Source organism: Pogona vitticeps, chromosome 6, assembly GCF_051106095.1.
Source record: "Pogona vitticeps strain Pit_001003342236 chromosome 6, PviZW2.1, whole genome shotgun sequence".
Lineage (NCBI taxonomy): Eukaryota > Metazoa > Chordata > Lepidosauria > Squamata > Agamidae > Pogona > Pogona vitticeps.
Window position 1 is genome coordinate 107,014,726 of NC_135788.1, and position 22,597 is coordinate 107,037,322.

Below are 22,597 nucleotides of genomic sequence, written 5' to 3' on the forward strand. Positions count from 1 at the left end.
CTTTGTTGTCTGTCTGACAGGAAGGGGTTTTAAATGCAGGTGAAGATACCTAATGGGGAAAGCTTTTAACCTGAGTGGTGGAAGGGCAGAGGTTAGTTAGAGGCTTGCTTCCTATGGTCATTTACTACATCACCACATGATGGGCGGTGTCCTTGCGCCACCCCTGTTTGGGATCTTTTTTGCTGTCATGCTGAAGCACACCTTTGTAACTGCAATAGAAGGTGTCTCTCTCCGGACTAGATCAGATGGAAAGCTCTTTAATCTCTCTAGATTGAAAGCGAATACCAAAGTCTAGTTGAAATGCATGCAGGACTTCCTCTTTGCTGATGATGCAGCTGTTGTTGCCCATTCTGCTGAAGAGCTCCAAGAACTTATGAATCGTTTCAGTAAGGCCTGTCAAGATTTTGGATTAACAATCATCCTGAAGAAGACACAAGTCATGGGCCAGGGTGTGGACTCACCTCCCTCTATTACCATCTCTACATAAGAATTGAAGGGTGTTCATGATTTTGTGTACCTTGGCTCAACAATCTCTGACACTCTCTCCCTAGATGTCAAGCTGGATAAACACATTGGCAAAGCATCTACCATGTTCTCTAGACTCACAAAGAGAGTATGGCTTAATAAGCTAACAGCATATACCAAGATCCAGGTCTATAGAGCCTGTGTCCTGAGTACACTCCTGTACTGCAGTGAGTCCTGGACCCTTTGTGCATGGCAGGAGAGGAAGATGAACACGTTCAGATGCATTTTTGGCATCGCCTGGCAGGACAAAGTTCCAAATAGAGTAGTCCTAGAATGAGCTGGAATTTTTAGCATGTGTACATTACTGAAACAGTGATATCTACTTTGGCTTGGGCATGCCGTGAGAATGGCTAACGGTCGGATTCTGAAAGATCTCCTGTATGGAGAATTAGTGCAGGGAAAGCACTCCAGAGGGAGACCACAGCTGCGATACAAGGATATCTACAAGCGGGATCTGAAGGCCTTAGAAATGGATGTCAACAGATGGGAAATGTTGACATTTGAGTGTTAAGCCTGGAGGCAGGTGGTGCATCATGGCCTCTCCCAATTTGAAGAGACCCTTGTCCACCAGGCCGAGGCAAAGAGGGAGTCCCGGAAGCAGCAAAATCAGGGAACTGGACAGGGGCAGATTGTATTTGTCCTCAGTGTGGAAGGGATTGCCAGTCTTGAATTGGCCTTCTCAGCCACACTAGACGCTGTTCCAAGACCTCTACTCAGAGCACGTTACCATAGTCTCTCAAGACTGAAGGATGCCTACAGGAGGACATGAGCCGTATCAGATAATTGTTCTGGCTGTTATATTCCATCAAGTCGCCTCTGACTTATGGCAACCCTACGAATGAGCCATCTCCAAAATCTCCTGCCTTCACCTGCCCTGCTCAGCTCTTATAAACTCAAGCCTGTGGCTTCCTTTAGGCAGTCAGTCCATCTTGTGTTTGGTCTTCCTCTTTTCCTGCTGCCAATAGAAACAATGTTGAAAGGGAAAATGTCTTTTGACTTTTCCTCTTAAAGGAGAGATTACCTTGTCCCTGAAGTTATACTTGCAATTAATTTCAAGGAGAGACAGAACGCATAGTTCATAAGTAGGATTCCAAGGAGCCAATACGCAAAATCATGGGTCTCTTTTCTCAAACACATACTCTCGCCAACCATCCAATTTCGCATAGAAAATGTTATCGGGGAAGACCTTCAAACAAAGCAAATATACTGCAGGAAATGACTAGGAACTAGAAGGCACTGTTTTATCGGTGCTTGATATAGTTCTGTTATATACAAAAGAAACAAGTTGGAAGAGAAGAAGGAAGGGAAATCATATAAAATGTTGGAGGACCTATGCAGGCTAAACGGATAGGAGGGCCACTTCTGCTTAGGAACTGGAAAGTAGGCTGGGTGATTAAAAAAAATAAAATAAAGGCACCAGGTAGGTCTTATAAGGGGAATGGGTGGAAGTCATGTTTCCTTAGCAGACGGCAGGAATTGGCTTTGGCAGATAGAAGAAGGGAAGGGAGAGGTAGGATGGAAAAAGCGAAGAAGCTCAAAAGGCCCTTAATGTTGCTTCTGAGCCACACGTTACTGAGCTTATAAGGACAAGGGGGTAGGTTCAGTCATAATATTTCTCAGCTCTCCGGACCTGGCAGTACATCAGCATGGAAAAGACGATGCCCAAAACCTGAGAAGGAGGAGATAAATTGGTCAGAAAATATGTGGAAGCTCCAGGTAAGGGCCATGTCTTCTAATATAAGACCACCTTCTAAAAATGCCTCCCCCCCCTTATGGCCCATTGCTACTAAAATGCAGGTAAGTAGGGGATGTGGACCCTGCTCAGTTGTGTCATAATCCAAGGATCTCTCCTGAAATCCCCCATATCTCTGGTCAGGCATTATGGATCTTGTCCGATACTGCCTATTCACTGCACCTGTCCAATGTCTTAGAAGGTCTGCCGCTCAATGATCTACATGGGATTTGGGTGCAGAAGGAAACCGAACTGAGCAAAGTGGCTAGTGGTAGGAAATGGGCTTAATTGCTCTGTATTCTTTTAATTCAATTGGTGAGCAGCGGGCTTTTCAATAGATCTGTGCTGGCAACTTTTTTCTCCTTGCCATTGGCAGTGATCACGGGGCTGGGGCACAAACAGTGGCTTTTTGCACGCACACACACACACACATACCCTCCCCCCCTTCCTGGGTGTAAGGGATAGCTCAGGCTGCCACTGCTAAATGTCCACAATTTTAACAAGCGGTAGAGTTGACCTTTACCCAAAATGCACAGCCTTTCCCCTCCCAACTTGGCGCTTATGCCTACCACAGTGATGAAGACTAGAAACCTGATAAAGAGTCTTCAAAAGCTGCCCAGGTCCTACAACAGACCATGCCTGCTCTTGCGATCTCACCTGGACAACAATGATGCAGGCGGCAAAGATACCCATCGCAGAGATGTTGTCTCCCAGCCATTGTTTCACCTTCTCATAACAGGGCTGCAGGGAAAGGAACAGAAAATGGATCACTTGAAAGCACTGGTCAGAAAGCACCTATACTCCATCCCATCGCTCTCCATTCTGAATCAAAATCATGTCCGCTTTTGCTCAAGCAGAACATCATGCTGGTACTATTAACTGGAGCAGTGTTCTTTCACTAATAGGATTTATCATTGACCCACTGATGGCACTATTTTCTTTACAGTATTTGTTTATTGAAGTGTTTTGATTTTTTTTTTTAAAAAAGGGAAGGCACATCAGTACTGCTGTCTTGATTTGAAAAAGAATGATCTCATTGTTATCTATTTGGAATATAAACTGTTTCACATTCCATCAGAAAACTGGAGTGTAGACATTCTAGCTGAGCCATTTTGAGAGTTATAGTTTCAAAGATGTTGGCCAAAGAAAAGGAAAAGAAAAAGAGAAAATGCAGTAGCCTTTTAAAGACTAACCATTTTATTTCAGTGCAAGCTTTTGTGAACTACCTCTTTAGAGGTAGTTCAAAAAAGTGATGTTTTCAAGCTGTTGCAAAACAGTAAACTCATTTTATTGTTAAAAACTGAGGTGAAAATTTTATGTTCTGACATGAAAAGGCTGCGTCAACAAAGCCCTCAAAAAAACCTCACCACAACCATTAATTATCAAAGCTAAGCCTGCTGAAACAGATGGGTCTTAAATGGTCACCTACATACGCCAGAAAAGAAGGGGTAAGGCTGATTCTCTCCGCTGTGTGCTATAGCTTAGGCACCAGGCCAAAAGACATCTGTAGCTCTGCTGTATCTCTAATGGCAGAAGAATGTAGAGCAAGGTTGTTCCAAAGGAAAAAGTAGTCTCAGAAATATTGTCTCAATCCAGATGTGCCTGCACAACATCTGGCACTCATTGCCTCACCATTGGGCTAAACCAGTGGTTCCCAACCTTAGTTCCCCAGATGTTCTTGGAGAAGCCTTGGCCACTAGCTGTGCTGGACAGGATTTCTGGACGTTGCAGTCCAAGAACATTTGGGGACCCTAGGTTGGGAACCACTGAGCTATGCTGTCTAGGGCTGAGAATTGCACCCTAAGAACATCTGGACAACCACTGTTGCCCCATTTTGCCCTTGGCAACTGAGAGGTAAGGCTTCCCTCTTAGTCTCTTGTTATTCTCTCCCTTCTTTAAGAACTAATTTGGGTCAGGGTAGGGTGGCAAGCCAACAAGTGCTTTCAACCAGAGGTTTCACAACAATTTCTTAAGGAATAATAATCTGGACTCGCTGGGAGAAATCATGCAGTGGAACTTAAAGGTAAAGGTTCCCCTTGACAATTTTGTCCAGTCATGTCCGACTCTAGGAGGCAGTGCTTATCTACATTTCCAACCCCTAGAGCTAGTGTTTGTCTGCAGACAATCCACCGTGATCATATGGCCAGTGCGACTAGACACGGAAAGCCGTTTACCTTCCCACCAAGGTGGTACCTATTTATCTACTTGCATTTTTGCATGCTTTCAAACTGCTAGGTTGGTGGGAGCTGGGACAAGCAACGGGGGCTCACTCCGTTGCATGGATTCGATCTTACGACTGCAGGTCTTCTGACCTTACAGCACAGAGGCTTCAGCGGTTTAACCCGCAGCGCCACTACTGTACTTAAATAATGACAATATAAATGGGGTGTGCAGAACAGAGGTGTCTGATGTCAAAAAAAATCAAATAGGTCCCTTACTTTCTATGTTAGAGCTGAAGGAACCTTGGTTCTCAAACAGGTTCTGACACAGCCAAGAGATCAACCAAGTCCCTGCTTACCTACATATAATCACATCTAGGTATCTGTTCACTTTAAGGCTCTCTGCACCATTTGGAAATTCTAGGCGGCTGAGGATTAGAACAGAGTGCAAGACTTCAAAGGCATAACCCATTTGTTGGAAATTGAAAATGTATGAAAAGGTAAGAATGCAGAAATAAAAGCCAGGATTTATAAGACTCCTATGAAGACTACCAAACAGATGTTAGCAATATTTTCATAGACACGAAAAGTGACTGGCAGGGTACAGCACTCAATGTAGGCCAGATGGGGAACATCTGGTTCTTCAGATATTGTTCAACTACAACCCCCATCATGCCCAATTTTGCTGTGCTGCCTAAGACTGATGAGAGCTGAAGTTTAGCAACCTCTAGAGACCCACATATTTCCCATCCCAGCTTTAAACTAGAGGTGAGGAAATTTGTGTGTTGTTCCTGATCTGCAAGTCCCATAATTCCTCACTGATGGCTACAATGGTTAGGGCTAATGAGATCTGGAGTCCGACATCTCCTAAAGCAATGGTTCCCAGCCTTGGATAACCCAGGTATCCTTGGACTACACTTCCCAAAAGTCTTGGTCAGCACAGCTAGTGATGAAGGCTTCTGGGAGCTGCACCCCAAGAACACTTGGGTTATTGAACATGGTTGGGGGAAACAATACTAGAGGGCCACGTGTTGCTCACCTCCTATAGAGAGAAATTAAAAAGTGACTTGATATGTCTTGTCTCCATGTCCTCTGTCCATCCAAATATGGGAAACAAGACATTAGAAAGTGTTGAACTATAGAACCTCTTAAATTGAAACATTCTACAGTAAAAGGTAGGGCACATGTACATCAAAACCTGAAGAATGCAGAACTCATACAGTGCATGTTTATTTTTATTTTTTTGTGACCTTATTGTGAAGAAGAGACAAGTTGCGAGGGGACAAACATGAGTAAGGACTAAGAAAAAAGATTCAAAGTAGTGATTCTCTCTCTCTCCTTAATCACATGTTAGTGGCCAACACATAGTAAAGAAAGTGTACTATGTTTCAGTAATTTGGAAAAGAATTTGAGGTTAAGAGAACTTCCGTGTTTTCAAAGTCTGCAGGCACAGTTATCGGGGAAAGCTCCAGCAAGTTCTAAGAACAGCAAAGAAAAGCATAATAACTTTCTAGGTTAGCTTGGCTGGAAAAAAAGTAGATGATTTGAATAAAGTTGCTTTATGGATTACAGCTCCAAAAAGTTGTATTCAGCTCTTTCCTTCTCCCTCTGTGCCTTTAGAAGGATTTGGGGAGGTGAAGCTTATTAATTAAAACAAAGACAAGGAAGCTTTTTCCATTGCTGATTGGTGACTAAAAATGCAAAAGGTTTAAAAATGGCACTAGTCTTGGATAACCCTGACCTCACGGTTATGGTAGTTGATTTTGGTGAGGCAGAGATGAGAAAGGAGTTGTTGAACACTTCTTGGTGTGTGTGTCAGACGCAGAACCTGCTGGATCTATAGCGCTCCCATATAGATCTAGCTGCGGCGGCTGCCCCATCACTCCCAGTTCCTTGTGAGGTTCTTTCGGGACCCTCTGGACTCCATGCCACCCCACTCAACAGACTCAACGTCTATACTACTGCTCTTTGAAGAGGCAGCAAATATCACTGGCTATCTCAGGAAACATCCAAGTTCCAGAACCATTCTTGTTGTAAGCCGCCCAGAGACCTTTGGGTAGAGTGGGCGGCATATAAATTAAATAAATAAATAAATAAATAGTGCAGTAAGAAATCTTGCACTGCAATGGCTGAATGGCTGAAGTCAAACTCACCTCTTTCCACCAGCTGGCGCTGTTCTCCTGACATGTGTCACTTCGCTCTAAGCAGCAGGACTCTGGCACCCATGTGGTGTTACCACGCACCTCGAACCAGTCCGTGTAATTCCGCACGCCGCAACACCGAAACTGGAAAGGAAAGGTCGGAATCCATCTCTGAGGCATGGAGAAGGGGTTCACAGGATGGAAATCCATCCACTTTCAGGATTCCCCCTCTACTGTTCTTTACCACTCTTAAGTACATGGGTTAAACACATACCTCATTCTGCACAAGGTCCCACGCTCTGGTTAGTCCCAAATTGTCCTCTGTGTTGTACAGCTTAAGCCCTTCCTTTAGGTTAGACTGAGCATATCTGTCAAACTAGATAAAAGAGATAATAATATTAATGGACCAATGCATAAAATGAGAGTAATGTAAAAAACAACAACTAAGTAGTGACCACCTTATTTTGCACATGAGACCAGCTTATCCTGAGGTGGGTAAAAAAAACACACAATAAGCCATGTTTACAGGCATTATCTTTTAAAACAAAAAGGGCCTTTCATTTAGGGAGGAGAGACTGCCATAGGCAAAAGATTTTGGCCCACTGATTCTAAAGGTACTTCGTTCTTCTTGTATTTTTACTGTCACATACAGGGGAGAGGCACTTATGGGATTTCCTGCCCCATTTCTGCCAAAATAACTTGGCTGGCTTTGGTTCCTCTGTGCATTGGCTGGTGCGTTTGCTGCTTCTGCTCTAGTACTCTCGGTTGGCCCTGTGGAACAACAGTATAGGCTGCAATGCTCCAAAGCGTTGGCTCTCGACATTTGGCCCTCCAGGAATTTGGGACTTCAGATCCCAGAAGATCTAGGCAGCACGGCCAACAGCCAAGAAATCTGGGATGTGAAGTCCGAAACAATAGGAGAGTGAAGGCAGGAACTATTGTTCTAAAGGAAACAATTATTTCCCCTTTAAGGTATGGAAATGATTCATTGGATTCTTGCAGTGGATAAGTTCCTCATTCCCTGAAATCAAGACCAGCTCATAGTCTTAATCACTTTCCTCTTTACTCATGGTTTCCTTAGATTTTGGAGTATGCTTACTTTCACAATGGGCATCACGGGTTCTTAAGTTAACTACCCCACTGTATCTCATCGTTCCCATCACCCTGCTAGTTCCTTCCACATATACAGGCACAAGGATTCTTCTTACCTTGTCACGGCAGGTGACAAATACCAGCAACCCAACCAGTTCCAGGAGAAAGAGAGTGGAGAGAACCAGGAAGAACTACAGAGAAATGGACAGAACAGCAATCCCAGATTTTGTAAGGCACAGAGATTCACAAATGAGGTTTTGCATTAGCACACAACAGAAATCTCAGAGCATGGAAAAGTTACTTTCTAGACTACCACTCCCAGAACCTTGTTTGGTACATTTATCCACCACTTGTCCTTCAACGAGGTTGAGGTGGCTTACTAAGGCCTTCCTCCTCCTTTTATTCTCATGAGAAGCCTGTGAGGTCGGTCACATTGAAAGAGCATGCCTGGCTCAAGGTAACTCAAGGAATTCATTGCTGTGGGGGACAGATCTTAGGAATTGGGGGGGGGGAGTGTCTTCTAAGCTCTGGAACAGTGAAACAAAGAGTGTTTCCATCCTTTTCACACCCAGTGCTCTGCTCTACACTCACTTGGTTAAACTTACAAGATCAAATTCATACACCCAGAGTGTGAGAAGGAACATCAAAGTCATCAGGAGCAGTGGTTCCTAACCTTGGGTCTTCAGATGATCTCTGACTAAAATTCCCAGAATTCTTCACCACTAGCTGTTCTGGCCAGGATTTCTGGGAGTTGTAGTCCAAAGAACATCTGGGGACCCAAAGTTGGGAACCACTGATCCCAGCACAAATCTCATGGTTAGGTCATTCTTTCACCGCAGTCTTTTCCCCCAACAAGGCAAGTTCTGTCAACTGCCCACAGACACCCCAACATCTGTAGATCAAGCCACAGTCACTTCTGCCATTGATTAAGTCATAGCACAACATGCCTCAATCAAAATCCAACGAGACAGGATACTCACAGAGCAAATTATTCTACATGACTCAAGTTAGCAAACCAAGTACAGTCGTGTCCTGCTTAACGATTGCCTCGCTTAACGAGGAAATCGCTTTACGATGAGGTTTTTGCGATCACAATTGCGATTGCAAAATGCTGGTCTAAATGGGGGAATTTCGCTTAGTGATGATCGGTTCCATGCTTCGGGAACTGATTTTCGCTTTACGACAATCAAAAACAGCTGATCGTTGTGTTTCAAAATGGCGGCCAGCTGAAGAAAATGCCCCCCCACTGTGCTTAGGGACGGATTCCTCACTGCACAAGCATGGAAAATGGCCGCCCCATGGAGGATCTTCGCTGGATGGTGAGTTTTCAGCCCATTGGAACACATTAACTGGGTTTTAATGCGTTTCAATGGGCTTTTTTATTTCGTTTGACGATGTTTTCACTCTACAGTGATTTCGCCGGAACGAATTAACATCGTCAAGCGAGGCACCACTGTACAACCAAAGGTGGAAAGTTAAAAACAAATAAATACATCCAGATGTGAATGTTCCAATAAGCTGCCCTTAAAAGCTTACCCCCCATATTCCTCTTTATTTTAATTAGTTATTTAGATCATTTATTGAGTCATGCAACAAATAATGCCTACCAAGATTTACTAACAGCAATTCACCGCTGAAAGTTACATCTTTTGCGTAACTGAGCAACAAGATTTTAGCTGTTATTTTGCATTATCTTGGTGGGAACATTTCCCGGCATTAAAAATGGATTCTACAGATAAGTCTTATTTCAGATTAATTCTTCTAGACACCAGATTCAGTATCTGATAGCTGCCACCGTAGTTTCTGCACCTACCCAACAGAAACCTATGAGCTTGCAAACATGCTCATTGAAGAGATGCTCCCTCCTTACCGTGAGTAAGAGACAGCGATGCTCTGTGGCTGCACCCAAGCATCCAAGGAAGCCCACCACCATGATGATAGCTCCTGTTGCCATAAAGAGCCCTGCTGCTGACAGCGACGGGAAGGAGAAGGACAAAGTCGCAAAGCGGCCCTGGGAAACAGCCAGCCACACGCCCACGCCGAGCACCCCACAGCCACCCAGCTACAGGAATAAGCAGAGGAGAAGAGAGGTTTAGACAACCAGGGAACGTGGAAGCTCAACAGTCCTTCCTTCCAAAGCCCCGGGATATCAATTTTATAGGAAAGATAATCAGCTTAATGTCCTCAGTCATCTCTCCTTATTTCAGAACCCTTAAGCATTTTGTGTTCACCCCTTCTGCATCGACAATATAGCTTCTTCTGTCTTTAACACCTATGTAAACCTCTTAACTAAACTAAAAACTGACCTTTCACTTCCATTAGGGTAGTTGCTATCAACAATCTATTGCATGCTCTCACTGTCACATACATCCCTAACGTGGTGACAAGATTAACAAACATCCAATTACATAACAGAAATTCAGCCAATAGAAGAGAAGAAGGGGAGCTAGCTTTAGGGTCCTATATTATGACAACATTTAATTAGGCAAATTCACTCCCGACTTCATTAATTCTCATAACAATCTTGCAACAGAGGGTATTTTGTTATATTTATTAAAGGTGAAATGTTCTGCCCCAGAACAAGACTCAGTGAGTAGCCCTTTCCAGTGGTCCTAGATGCAGAATCTTGACATTAACATAACAGTCATGCACTCTTCACCATGGTGACCCAGACAGACTCATTGCAACTCACCCAAAAGATAAGGTTGAAGACAAACATCTTCACTTTAACACAGAGCAAACAACCACGGCTGATCCCCATGGTGGGTGGATCTCTAGAGAGACATGAGGGCAAAAGAAAAAACAAAACAGTAATTCTGGACTTTTTTAAATGCAATACACAAACTTGGGTGTGCTATGAAAAGCACAACCCACTAAGATGCACATGTCATCTTGGCCTGGATTAAAACAAAATCGTAATATGGATTTTAGGAATTTTTTCTTTACAACAGCATCTTACAATATGCACAAGGGATAATGGACAATTTAAATGGAAAACAAGAGATGGAGAGGAAACTATTTGTTCAAGGAATTATATTACCAAGTCAAAGCATTGTTAGTTTTAAAATTCACCCTCCAAAGTGCACAGTGCAACACAACTCTTTTCTACCTCCCTTTTTCTCTCACCAACCAGGAAAAGTCAGGTTACCTGTCTATATCCACTCACCTAAGAGAAAGCTCCACTGAAAGCAATAACACTAATTTTTGAGTAGACTTTGGTAGGAATGGGGTTATCAGATAAATGGTGACTGGCCCAGGATCACCTAGTTAGCGTTCCAGCTGAGCAGAAATTTGAACTTCGTCTTCTCTGTCCAAGTCCTCACTGTCTGGATAGCCCAGTAGTTTAGGTACTTGACGGCAGAGCTGGGAGTTCAATTCCCCACTAGGCCTCATGGAAGAAGAGCTAGCCTGTGAAGCCTTGGGCAAGCTTACATAGTCCCAAGACGTCCCCAGAAGAAGAGAATGGGTAACCCACTTCTGAATAGTCTCTTCCTGGAAAACCCTAAAAAGTCACGATTTATTTGATGGCACGTGATCATTATTACTATCTAAGTCCAATACATGAATCATTTCGCTACACCATATCATACGCACAGGTGACAAGGTGAATTTGATTCCATGTGTTGATCATTCATTGCTCCTTTTAAAAAGTCTCAAGAAATATTTTAGATGTATTCCCAGAAAGCTTACCCTGCAACATCCATCCATTAATAATTTTTGACCAAGTTCTAAGGGGCAGCAGAGAGCTTCCACAAACCCTTCAGCCCAGAGAAAGTGTCATAATGACTAAAAGGATCCCACAATAAAAGAGATGATTTATCCAGAAGCTGAAAATATTCCCAATTATCTGCAGCCTCAACCACCTCATGGAATTAAGCCCTGCTGCATGTAACAAGTCTTGCTTCATAATAAACATACTGAAAAATCCCCCTAGACCAGCAATGGCAAATCTACGGCACGTGTGCCACAGCTGGCACGCAGAGCCCTCTCTGTGGGCACGCGAGCCATAAGTCAATGGATTGCTACCCCCAGCAGCCAAACACCAGGAGGCGGCTACAGCCGCAGTGCTAGCGCCCTAACAGGCGGCGGGCCTGGATCCGGAGCAGCTGGCGCTGTAAGCATCGAGCTATAGGCAATGGCGGGTTGGGCACAACTGGAGGTGGTTGTGGGGGCACCTCTGTGCCCGGGATTTCCGCTTCGGCCACCACCACTTTGCTGCCATTCTTCACTGTTTCAGCATGTGACGCCAGAAGCAGCTGCCTCGCTCTACCTAATAGCAGGGCTGGCTTTGTTTCTCTCCAGTTATTTCCTTGGCCATGACCACGATGACCACCACCAGCCCAGCAGAATTGTGACTATCATGGTACATAGTACTGAAGTCCAGCCAAGTCATTTTGCGGGAGAAAAATCCCAAGTCATTTTTAGCCTGGCACGAAAAATGTTAGTAATAATAACTTAGCAACTAGCAATCTGCCAATTTATTGCCTTTTAATTACACCCTGAATCCGTTGTGGTTGCCTCTGCCTAAAGGTAGGATCAGCCCCGTGTATTAGGACAGAAGGGGAAGGATTCAAGCTCAGGGGCCGGAGCAGTCTGGGTGGAGGGGGCCCCCCCAGCTGATAAAGGGAACAAGAAAACACCCAAAAGGATGCCACAAATACAAATCAACTCCCCCCATCCAAACTTTCAGGTTTGGATACACTAAATTATACTTGGTTCCCACTCCTGTTTTTGTTGCTGTGGCTTTAACAGCTTTATATTTAGGTATTTCTACCTTCCAGATGTTATCCACTGCATTTTCTCTCTTCAGATTTACCCTAAGAAAGATTACAAATGCAATCAGAATTGGGAACTTTTTTTTTTTAAAGTTATGTTTCCCCATTTAAATAGGGGAATGGGTCAGGTAAAATTAGCCGTTCACAACTAAAAGTATGTCACTCATTTCTGGGAAAGGTAGAATGATATATAATATTTCTCTCGTTCAGATGAGGGAACTAATAAAAGTGGTTAGCTGAGGTATAACATTGCTAAAGAAAGTGCACAATAAAACAAACATCGGGGATAACAGAGGGGCAAGAATATTCAGTAGTGTTTTTAGATAATTGTAGACTCTGGATTTAATGCAGCCTCACTCCTGTTTTAAGTGACAATTTCAAAAATAGGAAATGTTAGTTTTGGAATTAAAGCACCTAAAATTGCTAACACGGTTGTAAATAAGACTTCTGAGAGTTCACTGATCACACACACACATACCTCCAAGTTCTAATATGTATTATTACTTTAAAACATGGTAAACAAGCTCTTCAGAATTTGATGCCCCTCTTGCTCATCCTGCTGAGGGGGACCCTGGACTTCTACCTCCCCCAATCATCCTACCATGATGGCACCACTGGGAACCTCTCCCCGTTTTTAACTGCAGACCCGTTATCTGGTTCCTTTTAACACTGCCCAGCCTGGCTCCCAGACTGCCAAGGGCTGCTCACATCCTGTCATCGCTGAAGAGGCTAGTGGTGGCAGAAGGGTAGAAGAAAATATGGCTATATCCACCTCCCATTTTTAGTCAAGACCCTATTAAAAGAGATCGCCAAGTTTTACTTTGCCTCAAACCACCACCACCACCCCCATGATTTTTAGGTCTTTCCTTCCATATCCTTTCCATGCCCATCTCTGCCTTCTTGCCACTCATTCCAGACTTCGTTGTTGCTGCAGTAAAACCCATCCCGTAGAAATAATACGTAATCCAGATTGAAACACATCCCCCCAGTTCTGGATCCTGTAAACCCCACCGCTCAATTCTAAATTCAAATTAAGGGGGGGGGAGGGAGTCTGATTTCCATACCTGAATCAGTCAAATATCTTTCTTATGCTAAATAATTTGTAGAAATGTGATGGCAGTTTCCTCCACCCCCCCCCCCGTTCTTGAAGTAAGTCTCCTTAAGAAGAGGGGGGGGAACCCCAAAGAAATCAAGATGAAGATTAAACACAAGCCTCTGGCTCAAACCGTTTTTATTTAATTTTTTGGCTTTGTTTCCACAAAGACCATATACCTCTCTGAAGGGAAGTTTGCCAATACAGTATATAAAACCCTTTTCTCCAGAGACACACACACATTCCAATCCGGTAGTAAAAAATCTGGAGGAAAGAAGCAAGATCCGTTACATGGGGCCCAGAAAATTCCGTGGGGGCAGAAATCAGGCGCCCCCCCCCCAACCTGGGTAAGGGATTATCTTCAATTGTTGTTTTTTTAAACCCCATCCTCATCATAACCTTTTATCTCACACATCCTTCCCTCCCATCTCTCTCCCATCGTAAATACCATTCGCCCCCCCCTCCTCACCTTAAGCCTCTTCGGATCAGGAGCCCTTGGGAAGAGGAGGGGAAGGCAATCCGGATTTGGGGCGAGAGGAGCCCCCTCCCCACAGAGAGCTTGAAAAGCGAAAGTGGCCCTTTTTCGTTGCTGGGATGCGGGATAGAAAGGACGCGGGGCGGGGTGGGGGGGAAGCACATTCCAAGCACGGGACAGGGGGAAGGAAATGGGAGGGGAGAAAGGGGGGCAGCTATGGGGGGGCGTGTTTGAGAATCTGGGGAGGAGTCCGGGGGGCTCTGGGTGGGGAAGGGATTTCTTACCAGGACAAAGTGGTAGTGGTGGTGGGGGGCTCGCGTCCAAACTGGTTTGGAAAAATCTCCGCACTTTGTTATCCCTATTTAGACATTCTCAAAAAAAGGACAGGAACGACGAACTTATCCGTTTTCAGTGGGTTAACTTTCGACCAGACATGTGGCGTCATTATTATTATTTTTAAATCAGGGGGAATTTTTGTGCTCGCGCCCTAGGGCAGGGTTCTCGCCTGCCTTGGGCGAAGAGTTCTGTCTCTCCCGAAAGCTGACGCGCGGCTTTTAGAACAGAGCACATGTATTTCCTTATTAAATAAAAACTCTGATGCGCCGTCGATTATTAAAAGAGGGTCGTTACGCTAATCTTCCTCGGTGATATAACTATTTAATTGTCCCAAGGAATGTTGGCGAGTTACTTTTCTTTTAGCAGGAACGCACACGCTTAACATTGTGTAGCCTTTGTCAGGCAGACTTAAATTAGCTTCAGTGTCAGCCCTTTCCCACGTGCACTCCAGTGGTTTAACCCCCAAGTGAATTCTCTTTAGGCAGGCTTTCCTTTAGTGAATTACTGGCTAGGTGATGATAAACAGGGTGATTTATATTTTGTTGCTTCCAAATCTGTTTTTTTTAATGCTACTACCTAACATTTTAATATAATGTTATTATTTTTTCTTTAATATTTGAATAATTCACTGTTTCTAACTTTTAATAGTGTGTTTTTAATGGTGTAAGCTGCCTTGGATCCTTTTTGAGGAAAAAGGCGGAGAAAAATATTTTAAATAATAAATATACTTGGCTTGTTGACAAATAAAAAGAAAAACCAAAATATTGCAGGGCTTTAACAGTTTTGTCCCAGTGTGAACTTTGTTTGGTCTTTAAAGCTCTACAATTCTTTTCTGTTGCCAGCATACTGAGACAGTGTAGTGCTTACTTATTTGAAAAATACGGTACATTGCTTCTGTGCCCTCCACATCAAGCCAGCCTATTTTAAAATACTGAGAGGCAAAGGGAAAAACGCTTTAGCAGTGTTATCGATTATTAAAAAGGGGCACTTTCAAGTCTGCATAAATCACAGCAGGGCTGTAGCCATTCAAGAGAAATTTAGACAACCAGCTGGCAGATATCCTTTGATTTGTATTCCTGCCTTGAAGAGGGGGTGGGATTCTATGGCCTTATAGGCCCTTTCCAACTTCATTATTCTATACATCTATGTATGATGCTCTACGAAACTACTTTAGAGAAGAAAAAGCAAGCAGTCCATGTGGTAGTGATTTTTACACAACCGTCGGTCAGATCTGCTTTGATTTGCATCCCAGCATCGATCAGGGGGTTGGACTCCATGGCCTTATAAAAGTTTTGGTTTTTAAAAGCCGATTGAAAACCTGGCTGTTTAAGCAGGCCTTCCCTCCAGCCACTATTTACGTGTTTTTTCTTTCGCCATCTTGAACACCTGTTCTATATTGATGTTGTACTTAAATTGTTTTATTTTAATGTGTTCTTAGCCGCCCAGAGTGGTCAATTTGATCAGATGGGCGGGATATAAATACAATCAATCAATTATAGGCCCTTTCCAGATCAGTTATTTTATGCCTCTATGTATGAAAGGGTAACGGGGGCCATTCCCTCCCCCACGCAATATAATCAGCCGTGCTCCTCACAACATCCCTGCAAAGGAGGCCAACTGCCTGATTTTATGGTGTGAGACTTGGAGACAGAAGCTAGACGCGGTGCCTTTTAGCTTTAAGAACTGGCACCACTTTCCTCCTGACAATACAAAGCTTGAAACAGAAGCAAGCAAGCAGGGAGTGGAAAGGGGGGGGGCTTTGAAAAAACGTGAAAATCCCGAGGCTGCCGCCAGAGAGCACACGCTAGATCAGCGTTATTTATTGTGAAAGGAGGGAACTTGGACTCGGCCAAGAAAGAGGAGGAGCCCACGCCGGGCCTCGCCTGCTTCGGAGCCGCCTCTTCCCACCATTCCCTTTCCCTCGAGCGGAAGACGGTGACCGGGGTCCGGCCACGCTGCTGCTGCTGCGCCACGGCTCGGGAGCGGTCCGGGGACGAGGCCGAAAGAAGGTGAGGGGTGGGCGGGAGAGGAGAAAAAGGGGTGGGGGGTCGTCAAGGGAGGGCGGCGAACCGAGGAAATGTTGGCTTCGGAAGCTCAGTTTAGCCAATGGAGAGGCAGGCAAGAAGGTCGCCGAGCGAGCAAGGAAAGGAGGTGGGGTGTGTGTGCGTGTGGGGGGGGTACAGACTTATTAAGAGATTCAAGGAGCTTCTGGAGGGAAACTCGCCCAGAAGCAAGCGAAAGATACTGTCGACCCGTTTGGACCCATTTTGGGGCCGATGGTTGGGGAAAACTATTTTTTTTAAATACTGTATCTGTTTTTATATTTGTGTTGTAAGCCGCCTAGAGTGGTCGCAATGACCAGATAGGCGGGGTATAAATGGAATAAATAAATAATAAATAAATGAATAAATGAGAGCTATGCGATGGCCTCTTTCCCTTTCCGCACGCACGCACGCACACAGAGAGTTTGCGCCTTTTGAGTGCGCTGTTTTTACGCGAGAGGCAGAAGTTCGGCTGGTGAAGCTTTTTGGGGAGAGGCGTGCCTGTTTGTGTGTGTTATTTTGGACTCCAGCTCCCAGAATCTTGTGCTCCTCGGAGCCCTCTGGGAGTTGTAGTCCGAAAAAGATAAAGAGGCGGGCATTTCTGCTTTTTAATAAAACAGTTTGGAGGCATAAAGGGGGAAGCAGCCATGCAGGTATCAATAGACAGAAAAGTCAAGATTTCAGTGGCAGAGCCTGACCCTACGTTTTCTCTCTCTCACTAATATGTCGTCAGGATGATATCTTTGTCTTTTACTTGCCTGTTTATATGGCGAGATTCCAGTGGGATTGAGCAGTTGTGAGGGCAGAAGCAGGAAGACATTGCTGCCTCAGGGATATTACAGAGATCCTAAAATTCTCATTGCTTTTCCCACTTTGTCATCAAATTACAGGGCCATCTTGGCTTATGTATTTTGAGTAACATGAAAGACCGGCGAGGAAGGGAACAGAGCAGCAAGGAAAGGCAACAGACATAGACGTTTGTTGGGCAAAGAAAAAATGAGTTTGTTTTTAATGGGGGTTAAGAATTGCAAAATAGAAATATAAGAAATGCAAAATAGCAAGGATTGATGTAAGATGGAGCTGTACAACCAGAGTGTGGACTGTCTTCAGCCTTTTGGATATATGTATTGTCCCATCTCGCTCCCATCCCAAATCTTGAGATCAATTGGTCCAGTGGTTCCCAACCTTGGGTCGCCCAGGTGTCCTTGGACTGCAACTCCCAGAAACCTCAGGCAGCACAGCTGGCAACGAAGGCTTCTGGGAGCTGTAGTCCAACAACTGGGTGACTCAAGGTTGGGAACCACCGGACTGAGCATAAATTTGGCTCAGGAATCTTGTTTGAAGTCCCCAAACTTGTAAAGTGATCTGAACAATATTCCTATAAACTGGGCTAGTTTTATTATCCCCAGGGATCCTCGAAATCCTGGTTGGGTTTTGTAATCAGTCACTTCTAGGCGAAGCATGGCCTCTGCAAATTCTACTGGGAGAAAGTACCATAAGAGCATCTCTCTTGTACTGTGTTTCCCCAAAAATACAACAGGTCTTGCATTAATTTTTGTTCAAAAATGCATTAGGGCTTATTTTCAGGGGATGTTTTATTTTATTTTTTCCTCTACAACAATCTACATTTATTCAAATACAGTCATATATCTTCTGGTTGCTACACAATGGTGGAAGACGGGGTTTCATTTAACTGGGGTTTATTTTTGTGGTAGGGCCCATATTGCAAGCATCTTGAAACATCATACTAGGGCTTATTTTCGGGAAAACAGGGCACTTGCTACTTGGTAAGATGCTATCACCTACCAGCACGAGGATCTGTGTGCACTAATGCATATGTTAGTCGCATCCCTCCCTCCCTCCCTGCCAAGCTAGGACCCTGCTACTGTATATGCTTACACAAGATGCAGCCTGATGCCATTTAGAAAGAAGTACCCTTCTGTGTTGCTGGTGGCTTTTAATGTATATCTTCCTTGCAAGTATGTTATAACTTTTGCAAATTCTTTGTCAGATGGGTCAGTCTTATTATCCCCAGAGGTACATAGTAATCACTCACAGTATCATTGTCCCCCCCTTACTCCTTTCTTGTGATGTATGCTAGACTGGGAGATGGTGACTAGATTGAAGACCTTCTAGAAATCTAGCTTTCTGGGTGAGTTAAGATTTCAGGCCAGTCCTCCCTGGTCTCTAACCATTGTTTTAGGCTGGCACCATGTACTAGAAGATATTTTGCAGTCTGAAGCAGTATAGCAAATGGTGACTTTCCTTCCTGAAGAATTTTAACAAGAATTTGCGGTCCTTTTATAACATCTAAAATCACTTGCCAAGCTGCTACCTAACTCCAGCATTTAATATCAGGTCCAGACAGACCATTCCCCAAGTCCCATAATAACGGAATGTATGGTTTCCAGACTCGGCTTGAAAACTGTGTTTGTGGACACCAGTTATCCCTAAATTGCACGTGTTTTGCATGTGGTGGTTCAGGTAGATGGGGAAATGAGGCTGAGCGACTCGCACTTCACCAGAATCTGTCTAATTGGCTGAGGAAATTGCAAATCAAGAACTTCCCAGCTGGTATCTGGAGACAGCTGGATGCTATGGTATACCAGCTCCCAGACAGCACGGCTGGGAGAGGCAGGCTGGGTAGCTAAGGAGGACAGGAGCAAAGAGGGAAGGAAGGCCCAAAGCAATAGCCTAAGTAACTCTCATCTCACCACAACCCGAAATTTTCTTTGTTTCTAGGACACCTCACAATGATTATTCCTGTCCGATGCTTCACCTGTGGGAAAGTTGTGGGCAACAAGTGGGAGGCGTACCTGGGCCTCTTGCAGGCTGAATACACTGAAGGGTGAGTTTACACAAGGCTTCTTTGTTGTTTAAAAAAAACTTAGCTGTGTGGTCCTTGAGAAAAAGGCATAGTTGGGTGTTGTCTTTATTAAACAAATTAGGTAAAGGTTCCCCTTGACATTTAGTCCATTCGTGTTCAGTCTAGGGGGCGGTGCTCATCCCCGTTTCCAAGCCGTAGAGCCAGCATTTGTCCGTAGACAGCTTCCGTCATGCGGCCAGCACGACTGGACGCAGAACGCCGTTACCTTCCCACCGTGGTGGTACTTATTTATCTATTTGCATTTGCATTTCATACTGCTAGGTTGGCAGGAGCTGGGAGAAGCGACGGGAGCTCACTCCGTCGCGTGGATTTGATCTTATGACTGCTGGTCTTCCGACCTTGCAGCAGAGGCTTCTGCAGTTTAACCCGCAGTGCCACCACATCGTCAAACAAATTAAGTGTGGTCAAGTCAATTCCAACTTAATGAGGACTCATTGCAGGATTTTTCATAAATGGCTTACCATCGCCTTCTTCTGAAGGCTATCTGGGGCTATGCAGCTTGCCCAAGGCTATACAGGCTGGCCCCCAGGCGGCATTTGGGGGGGGGGGGGAATCAAACTCTAACTTGTGGCTCCATGGCCAGATACTCAACTTGCTGAGCTGTCCACCCAGCTGTTTTATTTATTAGGTCACAAAAAATAATTTAGAAGGCAAGCTTTTGAACCAAAATTTGAGATAGAGGAGGAACAGAAAATTTCAGAAATTTGCCTGGCCTTTTATTGCAATAGTCACATCTCAAAATGGAGGACCATGGGTTTGAAGAATCAGTTTGAGGTGTGGTGCCCTGAGGTTATACTTTCAGAGGTAGATTCCATACATAGATTTCTCTTTCTATAGGCATGCAGGCACAGCTGTTCATCCCTTTGTAGTTGAATCACAAGACTTTTCTGCGAACTTGGTACAAAAGTATCAGTAGCATACCAATCCTCACATCATCAGTGCTGGAGATTTGGGTGGTTCTGTTTTGCCTAGTGCAGTGCCCAAAATTAATATCCACCTTTAAAATAGTAAGCGGGTAGAAAATAGTAAAATTAAAGGGAGCAAACCAAACAAAAGGCCCTGTCTAAAGCATTTATGTTGGAAGAAGACTGTCCTAAGAGCATGTGTATAGACCGGTAATAAGGGCCCAGACCCATCGCTTCCGAAAGCTTGATCTGGGAAGCAAAGCCACACCTGCCATGGCTAGTCACCTCCTATTTAGCCCAACCTACCTTGTTACAGTTAGTTGTGCAGCTAAAATGGATGGGAGGGAAGGACCCTGTACAACACGGAAAGCCCATTAGGTCCAGGCTGAGGCATAAACGTTAAAGCTGGTAATGAAAATGGTAAACATACATATCTAGCGAAGAAATTTCATAATTTAGGAGCCTTCACAGAAAAGTGTGATTCTCTGCTCTTTATAAAATCTCACCTAAGATGACTGGACTATTGAGGTTTATGGAGAAAGTCAGGGTTACTAGAGAATGGCCTCTACTTGAGATACCAATAGGCAGGTTAGTATGAGAAGAGTTGGGCCTTAACCCATTTGGGGTTTGACTAACATTTTAAATTCATGGTGAGGGGCAAATGGAAGTGAGAAACTAAGATGTTTGCCGTATACAAACCTCTGGGGTGTACATCATCACGCCTACTATTTTTTTCACTGCCCTCTCTCAGGGATGCGTTGGATGCCCTCGGCCTGAAGCGCTACTGCTGTCGGCGGATGCTTCTGTCTCATGTGGATTTGATTGAGAAGCTGCTGAACTATGCACCCTTGGAGAAGTAGCGTTAACACCCTGAACACAAGGAGGCTGGGACATCTCTATCTCTCTCGTGCGCGCGCACACACATCATTGCTGTTTCATAGGTTTTTCTGAAGGTGTATTTAGTGCAGGAAGGGTTCCCTTTCATTCAGTGATGTGCAATAAAGAGTATGAATTGCATGGACGTGAAATTGGTCTCTTTTGCTCCTGAAGGTTTGATTCAGTGGCAGGTAGGTGAAGATCGATTTCAGTAGTATTTTCAGGCTTGAGGAGGTTCTTGAGAAGATGCTTTCTGTATACAAAAAGCTACCTTTCCAAGTTTTGCATGATATTGTGCTCTGAAAACTGATATAGTCCATTTTGTTGTCATCTATCTAGAACAGGTAACTGGGATACTGCCTTTATTTTTAAACTGGCAATTTTCATATTTCTGTTCCCAAAGGCATTTTAGCGGGTTTGGAAAGGGGGAAAAGAAGCAAATCATGATTACATTGTAACAGGTTTACTTGCCCTTTCTAAACTAGAAACTAAGCTAGGTTGGCAGAATAAGTGTAGACATACCCATGAAAAGCAGCCATATTAGACAGAAGGCTGAAGTGTAGATTTTCCATTGTCAAACTGTTGTTAAGTAACTGCAGCAATCTATGGTGCCTCGCTTAACGAGTGCCCCGTTTAACGACTAATCCACATACCGATGAAGATTTTGCGATCGCAAAACAATGTTTTGCGTATGCCCCATTTTCGCGTAGCTGATCGACAGGGCTTCCGGATGATCGCGGGGAAGCGCTCTCCCCCCCCCATCATCCCGAAGCCCCGCCGATCAGCTGCACGAAAATGCAGGCTTCGGGAAGATGGGGGGGAGAAGGGATTCCCCCCATCCTCCCGAGCTGGGCGAAAATGCGGGCTTCGGGAGGATGGGGAGGGAAGCCATTCCTTCCCCCAGCTGACCAGTGGGGGCTTCGGAGACTGGGGTGAAGGGGTGGCTGGGGGAGAGCCAGGAAGCAAGGCAAGGCCCGGGTGTTCCGGCAGCCCTCCTCCCAGCGGTGGCGGCAGAGATGGGGGTGATTGGTGGCTCGGGGAGAGCCGGGAATCAGGGCAAGGCCCGGGTGTTCCGGCGGCCCTCCTCCCGAGCCCTCGCTTGCCCGCTGCCCAAGGACACCCGGTGTCTCCCAGGCTGGCTGGCTGGCGGTGCTTTGTCATGATTGGTTCCCTGCCGATCATGGCAAAGCAATGCTTTTTTAACAGCTGATCGGTGGTTTCAAAATGGCCGCCCACTGTTTTCTGGACGGATTCCTCGCTCAAGAGGCACCGAAAATGGCCGCCCCTATGGAGGATCTTCGCTGAACGGTGAGTTTTTGCCCCATAGGAATGCATTAAACAGGGTTTTTTGTTCCGTTTAGCGACGTTTCCGGATAGCACCGCTTTACATGATTCTAATTGCTTGCTATTATACTGCCCTTCAGTTGTATTTCTAGAGTTGTATACAAATTGGATGACTTAAAGCTGCATTTCCTAAATACATTGTGGAAATCCTCATGACCATCTGCAATTCCACAGGGACTGCTTTATTGTCGCAGTCTCACAACTTTACACTGGGC

At 44.7% G+C, this 22,597-nt stretch overlaps 2 protein-coding genes across 2 annotated transcripts; one reads left to right on the forward strand and one right to left on the reverse strand.

Moving 5' to 3' along the window:
• Positions 1-1,743: 1,743 nt before the first annotated feature.
• Positions 1,744-14,193, reverse strand: LOC110078467 (tetraspanin-4). The gene is made up of 8 exons (XM_020792658.3): positions 13,987-14,193; positions 10,342-10,423; positions 9,520-9,711; positions 7,766-7,840; positions 6,832-6,933; positions 6,570-6,701; positions 2,915-2,998; positions 1,744-2,194 (listed from the first exon to the last, which is right to left on the reverse strand). Exons 1-8 carry the CDS (start codon positions 14,154-14,156, stop codon positions 2,126-2,128), a joined length of 906 nt encoding a protein of 301 aa, XP_020648317.3. The 5' UTR covers positions 14,157-14,193; the 3' UTR covers positions 1,744-2,125.
• A 2,006-nt stretch (positions 14,194-16,199) lies between these two features.
• LOC110078469 (DNA-directed RNA polymerases I, II, and III subunit RPABC5) lies at positions 16,200-21,183 on the forward strand. The gene is made up of 3 exons (XM_020792662.3): positions 16,200-16,337; positions 19,113-19,218; positions 20,914-21,183. Exons 2-3 carry the CDS (start codon positions 19,124-19,126, stop codon positions 21,020-21,022), a joined length of 204 nt encoding a protein of 67 aa, XP_020648321.1. The 5' UTR covers positions 16,200-16,337; positions 19,113-19,123; the 3' UTR covers positions 21,023-21,183.
• Positions 21,184-22,597: the final 1,414 nt, after the last annotated feature.

Bases quoted from the DNA above. Each gene is read 5' to 3' on its own strand.
- LOC110078467 (XM_020792658.3), bottom strand. From the start codon at position 14,156: ATGTGCTTCCCCCCCACCCCGCCCCGCGTCCTTTCTATCCCGCATCCC. The intron at 9,712-10,341 runs GTGAGTTGCAAT...TTATTCCTGTAG, and splicing joins TCTTCAACCTTATCTTTTGG to CTGGGTGGCTGTGGGGTGCT. The intron at 6,934-7,765 runs GTAAGAAGAATC...TCTTTTATCTAG, and splicing joins TTGTCACCTGCCGTGACAAG to TTTGACAGATATGCTCAGTC.
- LOC110078469 (XM_020792662.3), top strand. From the start codon at position 19,124: ATGATTATTCCTGTCCGATGCTTCACCTGTGGGAAAGTTGTGGGCAAC. The intron at 19,219-20,913 runs GTGAGTTTACAC...GCCCTCTCTCAG, and splicing joins CAGGCTGAATACACTGAAGG to GGATGCGTTGGATGCCCTCG.